This window comes from Pteronotus mesoamericanus, unplaced genomic scaffold (genome assembly GCF_021234165.1).
Source record: "Pteronotus mesoamericanus isolate MK-2021 breed Mesoamerican mustached bat unplaced genomic scaffold, CSHL_Meso_final scaffold_174, whole genome shotgun sequence".
Lineage (NCBI taxonomy): Eukaryota > Metazoa > Chordata > Mammalia > Chiroptera > Mormoopidae > Pteronotus > Pteronotus mesoamericanus.
In genome coordinates, this window is record NW_026555309.1 from 14,810,360 (window position 1) to 14,831,813 (window position 21,454).

Consider the following 21,454-nt stretch of genomic DNA (forward strand, 5'->3'; position numbering starts at 1 on the left):
TCTCACGGCAGGCCCTGCCTTGACCTCCCCCGTGGTCTCTCAAAGCGTGCTGTGTACTTTCTCCCACACCCATGAGTAATGAACTTCTCTATTTCAATTTCTCTTGTGGTCTTTTTGGAACTTCCACTCACTGGCCCACACCCCGTACTCAGCTTAACAAATGTTCATTTGCTACAACCGTAACAATTAGCTAACTGCCATCCTTATGGCCAAGAATCTTGGCTGTGACTCAGCTAATTCACACATGACAGTCACATGTGCCCCTCACCCAGTGCTAAGTGAGGTTATATTTAGGCCACTCACCCGCTTCCTTGGGTTGCATTTTGTGGTGTTGCGATTCTTATTCAAAACAAATCTGGGCACCTTAGTTTCACTCCTTTGTTTTCACCTCAACTCAAAGCTACTTTTGCCCAATCATTTCTCAAATAGGCGAAGCTCCTCACTTTGCTGTTACCAAATATTGGAACACAGAATATTAAACAACCAGCTCCATCTCATAATCAAATAGAGGAATCACAAGGCAATTTCCTTGGAATTTTTTAATAAGATTTCTACTTCTCCCTCTTGGTTTCAAGCCTATGTGCTTGCATGTTTTTGTCAAGTTAGAGCTGACTGGTTATGCTACACTGCTCACAGCTCTGCGTCTTGCCCAGTTTCCGACATTCACATACTTGCCCTTGTTTTTTGTCTGTGGATACTCCTGATTAGGTGTCCTATGTCAACACTCAAGTGAGGACTATAATTCCTACATCAGATATTTATCTTAAAACACCTGCCATCTTTTCAATTGTTTCCTGCCTATTAATGAGGCCAGTGTAAACATAAGTATGTGTGCACACATAGTATATATGTAAGTATAGGTGTGTATGTGTATATATATATGTACCTGTGTGTGTGTCCATATATAAAATTGCAAATATTGGGTTGGCCAAAAAGTCCTTATGGTTTTTCTCATGAAATAAAAGACACACTTTTTCATTTTCACCAATAATTTTATTGATTTGGATATTTTGAGTATGTCAGCTATCTCCCACGTGGTATAATGTTGACGGTTCTCAATTAATGTCTCAGTTTGATCACTTTCAATTTGAACTGGTCTTCCCAACCCTGGAGCATCATCCAGAGAGAAATCTCTGGCACAAAACTTTGCAAACCACTTTTGACACCTTCTATCAATCACAGCACCTTCTCCAAACACTGCACAGACCTTTTTTTGCATTTCAGTGACATTTTCACCTTTCTTGAAATAATAAAGCATAATATGCTGAAAATGTTGCATATTTTCTTCCATCTTCAATATTAAAATGGCTACAGAAAAATTAATCAATTTTGGTCAGTTTTTTTTTAAATGTACACTGATATGACAACTGTCACAATACAATCTAACAAAATTATATCAAATGAAGTTAAAGGCAACTAAGTGCTGTTAGAGCCACTGTACAGTAAACACCAGATGAACTTTTGGGCCAACCCAATAGCTGTCAAGAAAGTGCCCTCCAAAACTGTTTCGAATTACCCAAAAGGCAGCCAGGTTTCTCCAGGCCAAACAACTCCCTTGGGACCTCTGGATGATACTAGGGAAAGTACTCTCAGTCCTCCTGCATTTTGATTTTTTTATAAACTTCAAAGCCAGCGATTAAAAATTTCAGTAAAACAGAAGACACCAGCACACTTTATTTTGACTTACTTGACCACAAGCCCAGCAAACTTAAGTTACCAATTGTCTTGTGTGGCAGAAAGGTATGTGCCGCTTAAATATTTCATGTCCTTGGTAGATACTGAAATAAATCAGATCACTGACAGCAGCCCCATTTTTGGAATATACTGGAAGGTAGAACCAGATAAGATGACAGTGTAATTGATTATTGAAGTAACTTCACTTTTCCTTTCATTGGAAGCCCTCTCTCTCCCACCCCTAACCCTCCCCAGCACACATACACGTGGGCACTTGTATGCACGCACACATGGATGCACGCATGCACATGCAGAGACACTTGTGCAGACTACAGTAGTCCTTTGCTAAAAACCTCAAGTCCTTGGTTTGCATACCTTTTTCTCTAGCCACATTACAAGAAAAGCAGGTGTGTAACATTAACTTCGTTCTTTCCCCGGGAGTTAGACTGACAGTTACTAATGGTTACGGTCCCTTGCTGTTTTGTGGCTGCTTTCTAGGCAGTCACAAAGTCGGAATCCACACCCTCATCCTAGTGTAATCTTGTTACCAGGGCCCCAGCTGACAGTGGGGTCTGCCTGCTCTCCTGCCTTTCTCTCAGTCTCTCTGTCATTTGCACTGTTGTCTGGCTGTTGAGGCTTCAGGCCACTTTGCTTTGTGAATTCTCCTTGTGCAAAACTTTGAACACTGCCACATATATGCACTCTGTACGTCCAATGAGCAGATCAAATGGACTTCCTGAGGGGTGGCTTCCCCATTGTAGACGTCCTTCCCTCCGCCTCGGGTGTGTTACCCGGAGCACTAGGCTAGGTGTTCTGGTGGCTTTTCCACTGGTCTTCTCATGGGGGGCCTCATCCCTTCCCGGTCCTGCCAGATCAACTCTCCTGGACGATGTCCTGAAGCAGCAGCTCTCCATTTGTCACACCCTTGTTTGAAAATATCTAAGACTTCTTAAGCAAATCCAGCACTTTCAGCCTACAAATCACTGTATTCTACAGTGGCTCTCCAACTTATTTTCTGGTTTACTCGCTCTCCATCTCTTAGAATAAATTGAGCGCTTTACAGTTAATCCTCGTTATAATCCTTTGAGATGGGTATTATCCTTGTTTTTCAGATAAAGAAATCGAGGCTTATAGAGGCTAAGTAACTCGCCGTTAATAACCTAATGTATTTCATTTTCTAGGGCTCCTGACCTCACCATAAACCTGGTGGTTTAAAACAACAGAAATGTATTCTCTTGCAATTCTGGAGGCTAGAAATCTAAAATCAGCTGTCTACAAGCCATGCTTTCTTGAAAGTCTTCAGCTGCTGTTGGTCCCAGGTGTCCAGGACAGTCCTGGGCTGGCAGCTGCATCACTCCAACCTTTGCCTCTGCCTTTGCACGCTTTTCTCCACATGTCCCTTCTGTGTCCAAATCTCTCTCCATTCTCTTATAAAGCGCAGCTGCTGGGATTTAGGGCCCGCCCGAAACCCAGAATGATTTTATCTTGGGATCCTTAACTAATCACATCTACAAAGAACTTATTTCCAAATTAAGGTCACGTTTTGAGGTGGACATGAATTTTGGAGTTGGGGGGACACAATTCAACTGACTACACCCACATTTAAGGTCACAGATTATCCCCACCACACCCCTGCGAAGTGGGCACTATGTTATTACCATGTCACAGATGGGGAAACTGAGGCTAAAAGATAAGGAAGTTACTCTTGGTCACACATCTAGTAGGGGATGAAACCAGACTGAAACCCAGGTCTGTCTGACTCCAGAACTATAGCTCTTAACCAAAAAGTCTCTCAGGTTGTAACGCAACCCGCGGTGTTCTGGCCTGGCTCAAGCTGAGGGAGCATTGTGCAACATCCTGAACTTGTCCTTAAGCTTGGAGAGCATGGGAACTGTTGGCCATTGACTGGGAAGGCCTGAAATGAGAGAGGAGGAAGGTCAAATCCATGAGAATGGAGAATAGTGTAGATAAAGAATGTGTATGTGTAGGGTAAGTGTATGTGGTGCTTGATGTGCGATATATGTGTGCTGTTTGTTATGTGTACATTGTGTGTGTGTGCTGTGTGGTTGTTGTGACATGCCTGTGATTTGTGTGTGCTATGCCTGTGATTTGTGTGTGCTATGATGTGTGTGTGTAGTGTATGTGGGAATCCATGGGACTAAAAGGGCTGTGTCCACAGGAAACAGTTTTGTATACTGAATATGCAAATGACTTGGAGCCACATCTGGACCCTAATCCTGACTCAGATTCTTAACATCTGAACAAACTTGGACAAGTCGTTTATCCTCTTTAATAGGTTTGATGTAAAATGGCCCACCACCATCATGGACCCATTGAGAGAACCTATCCAAGGTTCTTCTCAATGAAAAACTGTAAAAGCCCTAATAGATGCAAGGCACTGTGCTGAAGAGGAAGACAGTAGAGAGATGAAATGGGAAATCAGTAGTGATCCCTGATTTTAAGGACTTCCATTCCAATTGAGGGAGACAGACTCTAATTTATACACAATGGAAGACAGGCAACAATGAAAACTGACATCTCTCGACCTCTTTACATTATGGTAGATTAAAAGATAAGTGTTATTAGCAACCCCATTTTGTGGGTGAGAAAACTGATGGCCAGAAAGGTTTAATCTGTAACTACTCCAAAGATACACTCATGTTAATTGGCCCAGCCAAGACCAGGCCTGTGTAACCTGAATCATTCCTCATCACTTCCCTGTGCAATTTCCTTGTGCAGTTCAAAAATATAAAGTGCACCCTGGGTGGTGTGACTCAGTGGATTGCGTGCCAGCCTGCAAACCAAAGGGTTGCTGGTTTGATTCTCAGTCAGGGCACATGCCTGGGTTCCCCAGTAGGGGGCACATGAGAGGCAACCACGCATTGATGTTTCTCTCCCTTTTTCCCTCCCTTCCCCTCTCTCTAAAAATAAATAAATGAAGTCTTTGGCGGGGGGGGGGGGGGGGGGGGGGGCCGGGAATGATGTAAAGTGCACAGGGATGGGAACCCTTGCTCTCAGCTTGGGAGAGGAAAAAGGGCCAATAAAGTCAAGCAGAGACATTTTTTAAAACTGTCACTTTAGCCAATAGGCAAAGCCCTATGATTATAACTATTAGTGTGTCTGATGACAAACTCAGGAAGATAAGGTGAGAGTGAGAGAGGGAACATGTAAGAGCCAGAGATGTGCAAAGGGAATAAGAGCAGATTCCACTGCAGCAAGAGGGTTGCATACCACGACTGGATAGATGTCACATGATTCATGTCAAACCATAATACTATCAGAGAGGGGAATTTAGTTAAAGCCTTGCCTGGCTAGATCTCAGGCTGAAAATGATCAGTGTCTTTCTCTTTTTTCCCCCCTCTTAATCCTCTATAATTTCCTCTAATGCTTTAGTCAAGCGTAGGATCATGAGTCCTCAGGGAGCAAAGCAAGGCTCATCTGTCCAGCCAGGAATTTGCCAGACCAAAGTAAAAAAATCAATCTGGCTTTTACTGCAACTTAGCATTTAGGCTACCCACCAGTACCTCCCAACTATATCTGCCAAAAATGACTTTGCACTACTGTGACTCATGGTTCCAAAAGGAGAGATGTCAAGGATACTCTTTAAAACAGATGAACACTGGGCTATTGCTAATGAAAAGAAGAAATAAAATGATAGGTATATTTCTTTAGAATGTGCTTATTCTAAAAGCTTTATCAAAATATGTCATCATAATCATCTTGTTTGGGGAGGGAAAACATTTGAGAACACCTTTTTTCAAAAATTTTATTTCTTTTATTATAAGACATATAGGTAAAAACTTGCATATTCTGAAAAAGATAGAAAATGGTAATAAAATGGACATTTTTCTTATTAAGAAACATGTCATAAATATGTTTTATCAAATGTTAAAATGGTTACTGTTTTGCAAAATAACAATAAATAGAGCAGAGCTGTGGCATACAAGTGTCAACGCAAAGTACTGGAAGTATTTATGTTTTGTGTTTTATAAAAATTCAGACCTTTGATTATATTTAAAGTTTTGGCTTTTTACATTCCAGATTATCAATAATCCAGATTTTAAAAATATTCTTATCATGGCCTTATGATTGTAAAAAGAATGAAGCATAAAATGTGGTTTAACTAAGTTGAACTTGATTTTCCTGAATAAAAAAATATAAGATACAGAAGTAAAGACATGATTTTTGAAACCAATAGTGGTACATATATCAGTTCCCAATGATACACATTTTTGTTTCCACAGCTGTGGGCACTGAACAAAAATGGTTTGCAAGCTTTAGTTTCCAGCAAGGTCCACCATTTCTTTTCATAGCTTGATGGAGCAGTAATAGTCATGATGAGCCCAATTCCACAGTCCCAGCTCCAGGAATATAGGGTACAGAGAAACAAGTTCTCTCTCCTTTGAACATTCCTTTGAATGACACATTACTACATTTGTTTATGATCCATTGGCCTCAAATTCATATATCCAAACACTGGGGAAATTTTTAATAATGTAAAGTTCTTTATCTAAGCATTCTTTTATACACTTCAGTCCTCTACTATCCAAAGGGAAGGGGAAACACATGTGAACACCAAACACATCCTCTAGTGAGTCTTGGGTGTTCAGGTAGCAAGGTCAGTCTTTTCCTGTAAATGCTGACTCTACAAAGATCTTTCATTTCCCATGCATTTTCTTGCCCATAAGGGTAATGCATTAATTCACAGCTGCACTAGGGGGAGCCACATCTAACAATATTTAATGATCCAATCTAATATAGATTATCAGTCCCAATGGCCTTCAACGATGTCCATCAGGGAGACATCTGGGTGACTCTGGGTGCCTAGAGCACAGAGAGGTCATGGCAGGATTTGGACTTGAGCTTGAAGGCCATGTTCTTGTTGTTTTTAGCCACAATCTTGCCCCAGAAGCGCCTGGCTTTCCTGGGGATGCTCTCCCTCCTCTTCTGGTAGGCCAGTCGCCGCTCATTCTTCTCCTTACTGTCCCTCCGAAGGCGGACCTGTCGCACAATGCCGTCGAAGAGCTCCTTCACGTTGTGCTGGACAGCGGCAGAGGTCTCAATGAACTTGCAGTCGAACACCACCGCACACGCTCTCCCTTCTGCAGGGATGGAGTGGGGAAGAAGAGAGTTAGGAGGGCTGCAGAGTATGATCCCACACTCATGCTTTTAAATGGCCCTCACTGTAACTCTAAGTGAGTCACACATGCAATGAGTATGGGAGGCCCCTGTGCCACATGTCCTCCCAGGGCATAAATAGAATAAACAGAAGCAAAGAGTCTCACAAGAAGATTCCTGGAAGCAGGAGAGGTGGGCTTTAAACCTGGTCCACCAAATTCACTGTATGAAGGTCCCATCTCATCAAAATAGTACTGTAACAGTGAAAACTATAGCCTTCATTTATTGCACTTACTATGTGTTGGAGGCTGCTTTATAAATATTTTTTACTACTCACAACCTTAAAAAATACATTGTCCCTCTCAGATAAAGACAGTGGAGAGAAGGGCAGTCTTTGAAAACCCGAGGGAGTTCACAGGGCCTGTGGGTGGCACATGTGGATCCAGGCCTGCTTCATTCTCAAGCTCACATTCTCAGCTTTCTCCTGACTCAGTTTCCTGAACTGAAAATACTGAAAATAAGAATCCTACCACTTGGCTTTCTCTCTTCAAAAAAAAAAAACAACACTTTTTTGAAGTTTTGAATAGATATTTTGAAAAAATTTTGAGGAATTTGCAAATATATGGTAACAGTTACAACAAACTATACAAACATACAAGCAAGCTTTTCTGGAATAGTCTAAATTTTAAATGTTCCATTGTGTATAATGAGCATATGCCCAAGGTTTAGTTTGAAAAAAATGATTACTGTAGACACTCATTTCCTAAAAGTAAGACATTCCCAAACAAGTTGTATCCATTAAACCTTTAATAGGTTTCTTTTCTCCTGAGCGGAACCTTGCAATGCAATATTGTATTTTTACCCGTTGTACCAAACCCAATAAAAGATGTCTTAGCTGAAATTAAGGAAGCAAAGGGTAGGAGCAGCCTGAGTAGAATTTTTATCCTCAGAGAAACTCCTTCTGACAGTTCCCCTAAATAAGAATTCCCTTCATTCTTGCATGAGGATACTATTTCTACTTCTCTGAACCCCTGAGACCTCCCTGGAAAGCAGAAAGGGCCAGGAGAAAGGTTTGAGACTGCCAGTAAAGCCCTGAGTATGATATCTTCCCTAAAGGAATTCCAGGGAAACCTTTGGGTGGGGAGAGATTATAATCCCGCACGTAGACCAGATGAACAAGGGAGCAGCACCCAGCAGAGGTGATCAGCTGGGAACACAGGAGTCTCAGAGTGTATGTAAAACACCATAAAGCATTTGAATGAGTCCGTTGTTCCAACTTTATGGAAGAGGGAGGGAAGAACAGTCATGTGAAAGAAAATGCAGGGGACTCAGAGATTGTTTCTAGGTATTAGCACCACTCCTCTTACCTGAAATAGACACTTCCCGGCACCGCACCAAGTCACTTTTGTTGCCAACCAAAATTATAGGGATGTCCTCTGTCTGCCGGGCCCTGCGGAGCTGGATTCGCAGCTCGGAGGCCTTCTCAAAGCTGGCTCGGTCTGTGATGGAGTAGACAATGAGGTAGGCATCCCCAACTTGCATGCAGTGGTCTTGGAGCCACTCGTTCTCCCCCTAATGAAATGAGAAGGTCTTCCATGAGCACAGGTTGCCTGGTAAATGAAGCGTCAGTTTGCAAAGAGACAATACATGTATCCTAAAGTACCCTTGCTGATATAAGAAAGAAAGGAAACTTATTCCAGCTCCCAAAATGCATTGTTCTTCCATGTCTGCAAGATGTCCAGTGGCTGTAAAGACTGCTGGCCCGTAAGGTACTTATGCCAAAAAGGTTTTATTGTCCAATTCTTCCTACAGCTTGAGTTGATAAATTAGACAAGGACTCTACCAAATATTATTTCCATTTTCTATCGAAGCTCCTAAAAATGTGCCTTTTCTGACTTCCAAAAAACTCCCTTTTGTCTTCCCAAGTGATAAAATTAAGAATCCTCTGTGAGAATAGGAATGTTCTCAACAAACAGATAGTCCAGCATATGATCATATGCACAGAAGCCCAAAATCTTTACAAAGCAAATGTTGAAGGCTAGGATTGAGACTGTCAACTTCATATAATGTGGTTTTATATAGTTTAAAATTACCATTCATTCTTGTTGGCACTTTCCCTACAACAAATATACTTTTTCGTATTTTTGAGTAGAACTAGGGGCAAATCGCTGCAACTTACTTATTATTCAAAGCTTATTTGTGAATGACCTGTTCCTTAGAATAGCCTCATACTTCAGAAAGAAAAGCTTTTAATCAAGAAAATGAGCCTACCTCATCTGGAACACCAAGAAGGCCAAGGTCACCCTCATCCCCAAAAGCCTGTTGGAAGGCAAACCGCGCAGGAATTTACAGAGAGCTTCGGGCTCTGCTTACCTTATTTTCCCACATGTCCAGGAGTATAATTGTTGCACTTTCCCCATCAACAATCAGTGTTCGCTCATATGTATCTTCTAGGAAAGAAAGAACAGTGATATTGGAGTCAGACAAATAGCAACACCCTTATATAAGAGGATCATGTAAAAAAATATGCTAGAAAATAAATATACTAAATATGTAATTAATTATGTAAATATCCAGATAGTCATAAAGGCAGATTACAATTTATCACCTTGAACAATATTCTACGTATATTCCTCCAGTACTTATAAACAGAGCACCTAAGTCCCCTGAGTATGTATCACTAAACCACTTGCCAAGAAAGGCATTTGTTTTCATCATTGCTGGACCTTCTATACCAGAAAACCATTATGAGTGTAAACTCACGTTAGAGCTTTTGACTCAGAGTCAAGCTCCGATGCTGTGAGAAGACACCAACTGGCCAGTGGAACTGTGAGCACCATTCGTAAGCCTTACAAGGAAATCCACTATACCTTTCAATGGGGTGATTACTGACCTTTCACTGGCAATTTCGGGAACTTTGAGCTCAGAGACATTTCTCTTTTTTTGAGACATGCAATAAAAAAATCTTGAGACTATCCCTGTTTTGGTTAAAGTTTTTCCTCCTTAAAAGAATATTGTTCCCTTGGAATAAACAGGCTTGTTTTTCTAAGTACAGCACAACCTCCAGCTCTACTTGGTAATGGAAACTTTCCTTTCTACACTTAAGCCCAGACTGAGCCCAAAGGGTGAACACAGTACCATGGGCCAGAGCAGCTCTAGCCCAGAAAGCCCAGTGGGGCGGGGAATTGCGTTAACTGAATTTTTGCAAGATACCCATCAACTCCAAAACTGAGCCCATCCACTCTATTTTCACAATGAGGTTTCCTATTTTGAATTACATTGTTTGAAACTTGCAATTTTTGTAATGATTTTTTTTTTCATATTTCTTGCTGTTCCTTTTCCCTGGAAACTGTTCCCTCAAATATCCAAAAGACTTGTTCCCTTACCTCCTTCTGGATGGGGCGTTCCCTGACCATCTGCTGAAAATTGCAAAACCTCTTCCCTCCTAATATTCCTTACTCCCCAGTTTTATTTTTGTTATTGTGCATGCAATAACATTTCACTTAACTTCTATTTAACATGCAATCCATTTAATTTATTTTATTGTTTTATGTCCCTCTCTCTCCCAGAGTGTTAAGGCACAGATTGGCATCTGTGTTGTTTACTGCTATAATCCCCAACACGCAGGACAGTGCCCGGGATATTGCAGGTGCTCAGTAAATACTTATCAAATGAATGGATGAATCATAAACATAGCATTGTGGTTGTGAGCACAGGCAAACCTAAATTAGAATCTGAGTGCCATCCCCTATTAGCTATGCCGTTCTGGACCACGTAAACTCTCTAGACCTTCAGCTGTGAAACAGGACTGATAAAAGTACCCACACCTGAGTGACAACTGCGTACAAAGTAGAAATGCAATACATGTTACTGTTATCACCACTTTTTCAGATGCCAACAGTTGGCTCTTGCCACACTCCTGCTGTAGGTAAGTCCTACCTTAAAAGCACTACAGTGGGGGAACCAGGACATTTCTTATTTTTTTTTTTAATTATAGTGAGGGGTTCTCAAATGCAATGTTCCCAGTTTAATGTTTCTTCATCTAGGAACTAGAATCAGGAAAGGGAGAGAAAGGAAAACGTGGACAAATGAGAAGAAAGTTAACTAGCTTCTGTCAGCTTCCCCACCTCCTTTAGGTGCCATTCCCCAGCCAGCGGTTAACTGTTTCTCACTGGGGCATTACACATCGGTTACGACCATCGCCCATCACGTTTGCTTCCCACAAGAGTCAGCACGCATGGGACCGCCTTCCTGGGGAGTAGACCCCATGACCTCAACAGGCAAACCTACATAACCAAATGGCTGTATAACTCAGAGCCTGAGCAGCACGGACAGGGTGGAGGAGTGCTTTTTCTAAAACCTCTCCCTGCACCCAGGAAACTCACAAAGCACTTTCTCTGCCTTCAGCCCACCACTCAAAAGCAGGTACAAGGCACCTGCTTGAATCCCTAGCAGTTGACATAAAAAGATACTGTATTCCAACAGCTAAAGGAAAAGGCACACAAACCACCTCTTGGTTTAAGAGATATCAGAGCAAGCTGAGGAAAAAATGGACTAAGGATTACACCTGTAAAAGTAGAGCCAAACTGCTTTGCTATTCTGGAAGGTTCCTGACAGGAGCATTCTGTCCGGACTTCCCACTGCTGGAAAATCATTGTGTTGGAAACTCTGGAGCCTAAAAGGATACATCTCCACCCTGCTTTGTGCACATACCCCACGCAGGGGGTTAAACACTGCCTCCAGCTACGCACCTCAAGGAGTCTTCAAACACACAAAGCATCCTGCTTGACAGCCTTCTTGCTGACCTGCCAAGCTCTGGTTTCTTTTCCTCCCTTAGTCACTCACCTTTTAGCTTTTTCAACTGCTAATCAGGTGAAAAGAAGGAAAATAAAAGAATATGAAATTCTAGAAGAGTCCTTTGAAATTTGCCATGGGTTAAGGTGTGTAGAGAAAGGGCTGAAGCCCATTGGCACCCAAGGCTTTTCACTAACCTAGATTGGGGACATTCTCATTTCTCCAGTGCTTTCCGTGGAAGCTGAGCGTATGCACTCACACTGTATGTGTCGAGAGAGGTCAAACGGATGGGGTGGGATGGAGTTTCTACAATTGGGCGATTGTGGTCAATAGCCACTTTCCTTGGGCTGGTGCATCTCGATTTGTCTTTCCTCACGTGACCCCCATTGCACTTGGAGGACCTTCCTGCCCAAGACTGGCTCGGGTGCTCTCTGTGGCAGGTACACAGTTCTCAAATCAGACCCTGCAGCCCCCAAAGGTTCTGAGGCTCCACATTCCTCGTCCCCAAAACTCCCAACTGCTTTTAGCTTTCACAGCCCAAGGTTTCCCAAGGAACCCTGGAGGGAACACCTACTCTAAGAATACTGTGCTCTCCTTTAGAGGCTCATGTCTCCTGTGTCTCACAGGCCCCAGCTAAGAGTGACCAAAGTGGACAGGGATTACAAGCAATGGAAGTTTTGGAAGATAGGCCCAGGGAAAGGAAATGGTAGATTCAGAATCAGCTCTAACTAATGTTTATTTCATACTTGCTATGTGCCAGGCACTACGCTACATGCTTAAGATGTTATCTCCTTTAATCGTCTTAGTACCTATGCAGTAGGTATCATCCCTATTTACGAATGAGAAAGCTTAAGGAGCATATCTTATCCAAGAGCACCTGGCTAATTCACAGTGGGAGCTGGGATCCAAGCCCACATCATCAGCCTGGGGGTCCAGTGTTCATTCAGGTACTTCCTGTGTGCGTGTGCTGTGCTTCCTCACCTATCTAAAAACTTCCACATCCTAGTTGTTTTTAGGATCCACCTCAGAGACCACCTCTTCCATGAACCCTTCTCTGATTTCCACAACCAGATGTAACCCTTTTTCCTCTGAACTCCCACGGTATTGTCCTTGTACCTCTTTCAAGACTCTTATCACACCCCATCTTGAGTTATAGTTGGTATGTCTCCATTGCATAAACTGTATGGTCTCCATTGCATAAACTGTAAGCATCATTAGGGAAGAAGCCCCATGACCCTACGTGAACCAAAGTGCTTCACCAAGTTCCAAGGTATATGTTCAGTAACTGGAAATGAACAAATAGATAAATAAGTGAATGGCATTAAATGTGTACACAGTTATAAGATTATTGCAATATATTTGTCCAACATCCATCTTTATTAGGAGAAACAGTGATGAGAGTATTGTATAGATTTTTTTCTTAAGGTTAATGTGGAAAAAAGGACAGTGTAGATGTGTGCCTTGCAACATCCTCCTCTTGGGAAACATAAAGCCAACTAGTGATTCCAATGCCATCTACAGATAAGGGATGTAATCATATATGGTATAAATTAAGTTACTTAAATAGGACACATTTAGATAGGTCACCAGAGAAGCTTCTTGTCAAAGATTCTCTGCTTGGAGAGAAAAAAAAAGAACGTGTGAACTTGGACAACACTGTACAGTGTGCCAGGGGGCAGGGAGTGGGGGGTGTGGAGGAGAGTATGGGGGGCTAAATGGTGATGGAATGAGGCTTGACTTGGGGTGGTGAACACACAATACAGTGTACAAATGATATGTTGTGGAATTGTGCACCTGAAACCTGTATAATTTTGTTAATCAGTGTCACCCCAATAAAAAGGATTAAAAAAAAGATTCTCTATTTGAACAGATAAGGAAGGGAGTCTTCCATCCCTTCCCTCCATGAAACAAAGAGGTTTCCCAAATACAGAAGTCTGCCTTCCAAAGGCCAGGTACGAGTTGGTCTTCTTAACCTTCTATGATGCCTGTGATACTACCCTCCACGTAAATACCATTCCAATGTGATTAACAAACATTTTTGAAAGTCTGCTATCCACTAACTTCTGCAATTTCTCCCTCTTAAAAAAAAAACAAAAACAAAAATTTTCAGTTGATCTCTTCCTTATGTCAATCCCCAAAGCACTTAATTGTTACTTTTTAAAGTATTCATGAATTTGAATTATAATTCAAATTATAATTATAATTTCCTGCTCTGAATTATAGCCACTGCCATTTAGTGGCTTCCTAAGAAGGTATGTTGTACATTATTCACCACAGAGCTTCAGACAGAGCCAGACTTGTGGCCGAACCCAGTCCAAAATGCTGTCGTACTTAATAGCATTTGGACACTAAATCCAGGGCTGCAGGGAACAGTGAAGGGACATAGGATTTGGGTTCAACAACAACTAGGTTTGAATCCTGACCATACCATGGACTAGCTTTTTCACCCTGGGAAGGCCACCTGAATTCCTAAGCTTCCATTTCTTCACCTGTAAAATAGGGATAATAAGTAGCAAATTGGTTCAATTTTATAAACATTATCAAAAATACTTATGAGAAGTACTTAGCACACAGTGCCTGGCACATAGGTCCCCCATCAATGGAAGAATGAGAACACCACCAAACTAAGATTATAAAACCCCAGTTCTAATCCCAGCTAACCCACTTGGTGCCCCGGAGACTCGGTTTACTTACGTGAGTACAAAATTTTGTGAGGGCCAAAATAAATAGTAGCAGATATAAACACCCCAATAAAGTGCCTCTCCCACTGCAAATGTGCACCCTAGGTTGTTAGTTCCTCCCTTTCTCCTATGGCCGCAGTCATCCACCAGCCTTCACAAAGAAAGAGAAAAGCAAGCGTACAATGCTGATCCTATTCCTTCCTTGACTCTTTTATCTATAGTCCCTGAGATTCCAGCATGTGAAATCAACATTCTAATGAGTCATCATTTATAGCCCAGTTCAGGAGCTTGCCTTATGAAGCAGGGAGTTCCCTGACACTGGAGACAATCAAGGATAATAAACAGTTAATGGAAGCGGGGAGACAGTACTAAGGATGGAGCAAGATTCCTAGGCAACAAGTACAGGGCAGACCTGAGTGATTCCGCTGTGAGTCGCATCTGAGAGTACAGAAAGACCATGCCATCTGGGCAAGCCCTGGAAGACTCGTTTTTCATTTCTACAGCTGCAAAGAGGGATATGCAACCACCCTGGGTCATGTACGCGAATAGGGACATACACCCACCCTGGTCAAGTGTGCTAAGACAGAAGTCATGGCTGAAAGACACAGTGTGAATTCCAGTGACAATTAGGATCTTACTATCACTTCCCAAAATATAGCGCTACACATTACGCATCCTTGAGGCATACATGCACTTTGGAGACTATGTCACCTCAAATCAGTTCTGGAATTAGGCAGGGTTGAAATAATAAATATTTTAAATGAGACTGTACAGGGAAAATTGTCTTGAAAAACTGTAAAACTCTGTAACATATGTATCATTATTGTCATTCAAAAAACTTTTAAAAATACTGTACTATTTCAAATGCAGACTTAAAACACCCTCAAAAAACTCTGACATCGGTGGAAATGAACAGATGTGTCCATTTTACAAATCAGTTTGATTTTAGGAATAACCATGGGGAAAAGCCACATCTACACTTTGCTCTTGAAAAGTCCAGGGCAGAGTTGGCAAAAGCCAGACGTGGGAGCCCCGCCCTCTCACTCTGCCCTCTTTAATCAGTGCCCCCGGTCCCTTTAGAGCCGGAATCTAAGAAATTCCCCTTCTGGCCCAGAGTTTTACCTGTAAGCATTTTTATTTTATTGTCCCACAGGCCTGTGCCAGGACTCTTCTGGGGACTCAGCTCCCCAGCCAGCGCCGAGAATGCACAATCGCAGTTGTCAGCTCTGCAGATAAAGTACCCACCCACTTGCTCTTTCTGCCTGGACCACTGCTGATGGACAAAAGCCCGCTGGGGCTGAGCCACCTACCTCCCAGCACCTCGCAGTCACTGTCCATGCTGTCATGCACGCCCGCAAAGATGTTAGCCAGAGTGGACTTGCCCACCCCCTGCTCCCCTATGAGCACCACCCGGTAGTAGGCGTTCCCCGACTCGGAGGAGATGACTGAGTCTGTGGAGTCGGAGGACCAACTCCGGCGGCAGTGGTCCTCAGGGGCAGCAGGGTGATGGTGGCACTGGCTGTACTGGTAGGGCTCCTTCTGGACCATCAGATGCCTGCCGTCCGCTGGGATACTCCAGCGCTGCTGCTGGGGCTGCATGCCCACAGTGCCCTGGCGCATGGTGACATTATTCAGAGTCATTGTTGGGTCCTGGAGAGCAAAATGGCCAAAATGTTAGCAGTAGTAAGCATGAGCAAGACCTCAGGGCTCTCAAACACACAGTCATCTGATATTCTTTTAAATGGGATGAGATCCAAGTAGTCCTAACATAAGGAACACCAATGAAACAGTCCCCAAATCCAACAGGCTTTCAACTGGACACACACACACGTAACTAGCTCCTCAAAAAGACTTTCATTTGCAAAAAGAAAAAAGTACCGTTAGCATTGCCCACTGCCCTGGAGCTTCCTCCATCCTCCAGGAAGCCTTGGGACCCCCACTCAGAGCTGGCACAGAGGCAGCAAGGAGGATCCACAGCCTCCAGGAACGGCCTGAAAATCCACGAGCTAATGCTGCTGCGAACCAGTGGGCCAGGTTAGCTGCTCTTGTCTAAACATGGCTCTAGTTGCGCTAGCGTCCAGCAGGCTTTTGTGCCTTGGTGGGAAACACGTGGCAATGACATCACTCCCCCTGGCTGGACTTGACAAGCACTGATTGGAACTTCCATGTTTAGTCAAGTTGCCCTAAAGCTCTCCAACTGCCCAAATAATCTATTATTTGGGGGCAATAAAGAATCTGTTTGAGGTTTATGCCTCAGCTCTGCCCTCTTGCCCAAAGAGATCACTGTTTAAAAATCCCAGCCTCAAGCCCTGTCATCCTGGCAGGGAAATGACCTGCTCACGCTCAGACCTATCAAATTTGCAGAGAAAATGCTTCACTCTCATTAAACCATGTCCTCTCCCAGAATTCCTTAATTCAACTCAGATTTCCACGTTGGAGCAGACCAGAAGGCCAAAGGCTCTCCTAAAAGACATTCAACAACTTGACAACAGCTTTCCCTTCGCAAGACTCCCTCCCTCCCGTGGTACAGAGGTCTGTTCTGCCAGCCTACTGGAGACAGAGTAGAAGCATTTTCATTTTAATCAGCTAATCCACTGACGAAAGTAAGAAGAGCACAGACACTCCCCCTCGCACACTCTCCCCACACTCCGCACCCAAACACGTCGACCTCTAGCCAAGATGACCGGTCCGATTTTTTCATCTTACAAGCAGCACCTCAGTTGGCACACTTTCATCTAAACAACAAAAGCATGAAGTATCACTGAGGGCTGCCCTCTAGGAGGAGGTGACCCTCCTATAGCATTGAACTAAAGAACCTGCTGAAAACAAATGGCTTCCTTTACACCTTGAAGTCTGACTCTGCCTGCCACAGAGCCAAAAGCACGTTCCAGGGGCTCCGATCTCAACTTAGAAAGTTTTGGGGCTGGGAACGCCCACTCCCGTCCCAATCACTCCCCCGCGGCGCTGGCGGGAGGGCCCCTCCAGAGCGACCCTTACCTGGCTCGGCCAGGTGGGCATCCGCGTATCTGTGCGTCCAAGCGCGGGTGCGCGCCACGATCCCCCGCCGCAGAGCAGTGGGTACTCTCGCGGAGCCGCCGTCCGCTTCGGGCCCGCGGCCGCGCCGCTCGGCGTTTATAGCCGGCCCGCCCGCGCGGGGCTTTTCCGTGACGTCAGCGCCCCCGGCGGGAGGGGCGGCTCTGCAGCAAACCCCGACTTGCAACCGCTTCACTAAATCAGTTACTCGCAATCATGTGACTCCTAGCTGCTTTTGAAAAATAACGACAGTGTAATCCTGGGCTGGCAATTTACTTTGTTTTATTTTATTTCACCTGGTGGACACAGGGAGATGGAAAAATACACTGAAGTAAGTGCCGCTTCATCTAGCTGACCCGCGAAGCGCTTGCGAACTGTGCGGAAAAGCATGAAGAGGCAGGTTTGTGTTGTGAGCCCGGCTTTGCGAAACACAGGCAAACAAATAAACAACAAAAAAGAAAAAGAAGGAAAGAAAAAGAAAACAGGGCTCAGCCAGGCGCGTGGAGACCTTAGCTTCTAGAATGGGGCTGGAGACACCTTGAGTGGCCAGGACTGTGTTAGCCGCGCCTTCTGCAAGGAAAGCTGCTTGTGCCAGCCCCTGTCACTTTCTCAACCGAACGGGGAAGAAGGGGAGCCCTGCACTACTTTTTTGTGTCCCTTTTCTGACAGGGATCCAGAGAGAACGGACCAGAGAGAGGTGAGGAAAGGGGACAAGACCTCGAAAGGGGCGGTTTCGAAAAATAACTTCATCAACCTCTACCAAATTGTGCTAAATGTCGACCCTCCTGCTCTGGGCCAGGATGCTGAGGCTCCTCAAGCAGGGAATGTAATCAGCATTGAAATCAGCAACGTCTCTGTGCCAGGAGCTTGGGCCTGGGCATGGAGCCAGTCAGTGCCTCCCAGCCGCGGGGAGGATCCCTGGGCCAGACGCTGGGGCCCACTGACCACGGAGAGTCCTTGTGCATAAAGGGCACGGGGTAATAATAACACCCGCTACCACTACCATTTACCAAGTCCCTCTGAGTACCTGTAATCAGTAGGTTAGGTACTGTTAGGCCTCTGCAATACCTCAATCCTTACACGGTTTGCAAGATACATATATTGCTACTCTCTTTCCATGGAGGAAAAAATGACACTTGGCCAGAGAGCTTGTCCAAGGTCACACATAAGTGACAAGAGTCAAGATTCAAAACCTGGTGTGCCTGACTCTTTGCACTGCGCCTCCAGCTGAAGGGTTTCAGTAACTTCTTTCTGGAGACATGGGTACCCCCAGATGCTGCATTTGGAGATGACACTACGCTAGCCTTTCCAACACTTTCATGCTTTTTTCCAGCCAGCTTCATCTCTCTGTTGGCTGATGACTCCAAAAAGCAGCCAAAGGCACCAGCATCTATTTGAGTGTGGCCAGACTGCTGTGAGTAGAGTCCATTTTATTATCCTGCAGGCAATTACCTGCTTTGGGGATTGTCCAGGTTACAGCTGCTGAGACCTACCAGGCCCTAAGCTGGCAAAGGGGGAATCCAGAGACTTTAGAGCTTCTTTCATTCCAGGTGCCTTAACTGCAACCTCCTGCTTATTTTATACATAAGGAAGCTGAGATCCAGAAGGATGACTACCACTAAGTGAGTAGATGGCAGAGCTGGACCTAGAACATGGATATTGTAATTTCCTGGATGGTGCCTTTCACTTCAATCAAGTTTTCCTTCTAGGCTTAGCCAGGAAAGGATGACAGTAGGTGTCGGGAAAGAAAGGGGGGAGGGGGCGTTGAGGGGAGAGAAAGAGAAATCACCAAAGAGTGTATTGCTGACTTCATGCTATAACACAGGTAAAGTGACTTGTTAACTAACTGCATTTCAGAATTATCCATGCTTTTGCTGTGCTAAGCCTTCTACACTGCCAACTGGTTTCAAAAGAAACATTATGTGGGTAAAAATTAAGAATAAATCAGTTTATAAGCATGTCATGTAGCCTCCCAATGCTACTTTTGCCCATTGACAAGAGCCCAATTCTTTACACTAACAAGAACTGAATTCTACACCTAGGCAATACTCACTATGAACTATTTTTCATTGGTATATGTGAGGCACACAGTGAAAACAAACTCTGTAAAGATGAGGGCGGGAGGAAGCATTCAGCTCAGATTTGAGTGGGTGAGTACAGCCATATTGCATTTGAATAAAAGAATCTGTCTTCTTAAATTTTCTGTCCCGCAAGAAGCCAAGTGAGAAAACAACTAATTAGGAAGAGTTTCCACTGAATAACAGTTAAGTTTGAGCAAATATTTACACAAAAATCACAGCCACACCCAGCAAAAATCATATTTGAGAGCCAAATCTTATCCAGTGGTGTCCCAGCTACCTCATCCAAGATTCCAGCTCACTGGGACCATCTGAGGGTATGAAACTGGAAAATAAAAAACATGGAATCAGGGCATTTGGACAAGTGGTAAATTTTTAAGAGGAAAAATTGGCAGAATATTGTCATATCTTGTTCTATGAATTATTCTCTTCATATTCCTCTGCCAGCATTTCAAGGCTTCCTCAGGTTCTAGCTAACATGAAGGAGCCTATGGCTAGGAGACAGAACTCAAAACAACAAAAACATTTACTGAATTGCGTGCATACCTTATCTCAGTTAATTCTCATCCCTGCTGCACTTGCCCACGTTTCATGGATGAAGGTGCTGAGGAGTGAGGTAAAATAACTTGTCCAAAGCCGTGGAGCTAGTAGGTAGTAGAGCTGTGCTCCCTGGGATCACAGTCTTAACCACTACACTTTTTAGAGTAGGGGATACACTTCAACCCAGTTCCCATGCTAACCCCACCACAACCATCTCAAAAGAGAAGCTTTTACTTGATTGGCCAAAGCCCATGACCATCACTGGAACACATTTCACTAATGGGTGAGATTTCTCTGCTTAAAGGCATAGTTTAGGCTCTTCTTTCTCTTTTTTCCCAGGTCTTGTGTCCTGGGAGAGAAAGTGACCTTGAGGTTCCTTTAAGGCTTTGACTACAGTCTCTATCACTGTCACTGTCTCACTTTCAGCGTATAGACCTCAGCCACCAAGTCCCATGAATTTGTCAAAAAAGAACATTCAAACCTATAGAAAAGTTTTACAAGAATTTATTAGCACCAAGGAAATGCCGAAAAGCACGATCTCAGTGGATTGAGAAAGTGCTCTGGAGAATGGCAGTTTTGCAGTTCCTTTTATACATTTAGAATCAAAGGAGAAGTTGTGAGGAGGGTAACCTGAAATCCCTTAGCGGTAGAATAAAGGGGGGGGGGGCGGCGTGGAGGGATAAAAGCAGGAAAATCTTTAAGATTGGGCAAAAAGCAAAATGGAGAATCAAATACTTCTTTTACGCATTAGTGAGTACAGAATAGTTAACATTTTCAGCACATAGAGATGGTGTGTAGGCAACAAGATGACAATGAGGGGTTCTGTGGTCTCAGGCTCTGGTGCCTGCAGTTGTACCTTTGAGGGGCCTGGGAAAGAAAATTACTCTAATATTTCAAAAGTATATTATCTTAGATGCATAGGAACTGTGGACAGGGCTCACACAGGTGAAGACTGACCTTTGCTAAGGAAGCTAGAGTTCTGTGGGTAGTCACATAATGGGATGTGACTACCATTATGTGACTACCCACTATGGTTTAACTAGGTAGCAGATTGTGATCAGACCATCCTGTGTGGTTATTTTTGGTCACTGAGCTTGTCAGGCCTGCCATGTAGCCCCCTGGACTTGTCAGGTTTACCACATACCCCCTTTTTTGTTCACAAATTCAAAAAAAGCATGAAGAGGGAGGAAAGAGGTGGGTTAGAACATCAGGGACTCACACAACCATTAATATAATATTACTTTGAATCTCATCCTTTGAAAACTCTAGGCCCAGGATCTGTATATCTGTAATATTATCCTAAAGGCATTAGAATCACTCAGTTAACCTTCGACGTGCCATACTGCTTCATCGATATTGTAGACTCACACAACCAAAGTCAGATTCATGTAACGGGATGCAGAGGGAGGGTCCCTGAAAATAGGAGAAAACCCCCATATTTCTTGATTGGGGAAAGGAAAGAGTAGATGGTGCAGCGGTTAAGATACTTTGCATCTTTAAGATACAATGGCAAGTTTATCGCCAAGACTTCCGGAA

At 43.7% G+C, this 21,454-nt stretch overlaps 1 protein-coding gene across 1 annotated transcript; it reads right to left on the reverse strand.

Annotated features, from left to right (window-relative positions):
• Positions 1-5,615: 5,615 nt before the first annotated feature.
• GEM (GTP binding protein overexpressed in skeletal muscle) lies at positions 5,616-17,367 on the reverse strand. Its single transcript, XM_054590265.1, has 5 exons — positions 17,265-17,367; positions 15,578-15,917; positions 9,166-9,242; positions 8,160-8,364; positions 5,616-6,776 (listed from the first exon to the last, which is right to left on the reverse strand). Exons 1-5 carry the CDS (start codon positions 17,283-17,285, stop codon positions 6,499-6,501), a joined length of 921 nt encoding a protein of 306 aa, XP_054446240.1. The 5' UTR covers positions 17,286-17,367; the 3' UTR covers positions 5,616-6,498.
• Positions 17,368-21,454: the final 4,087 nt, after the last annotated feature.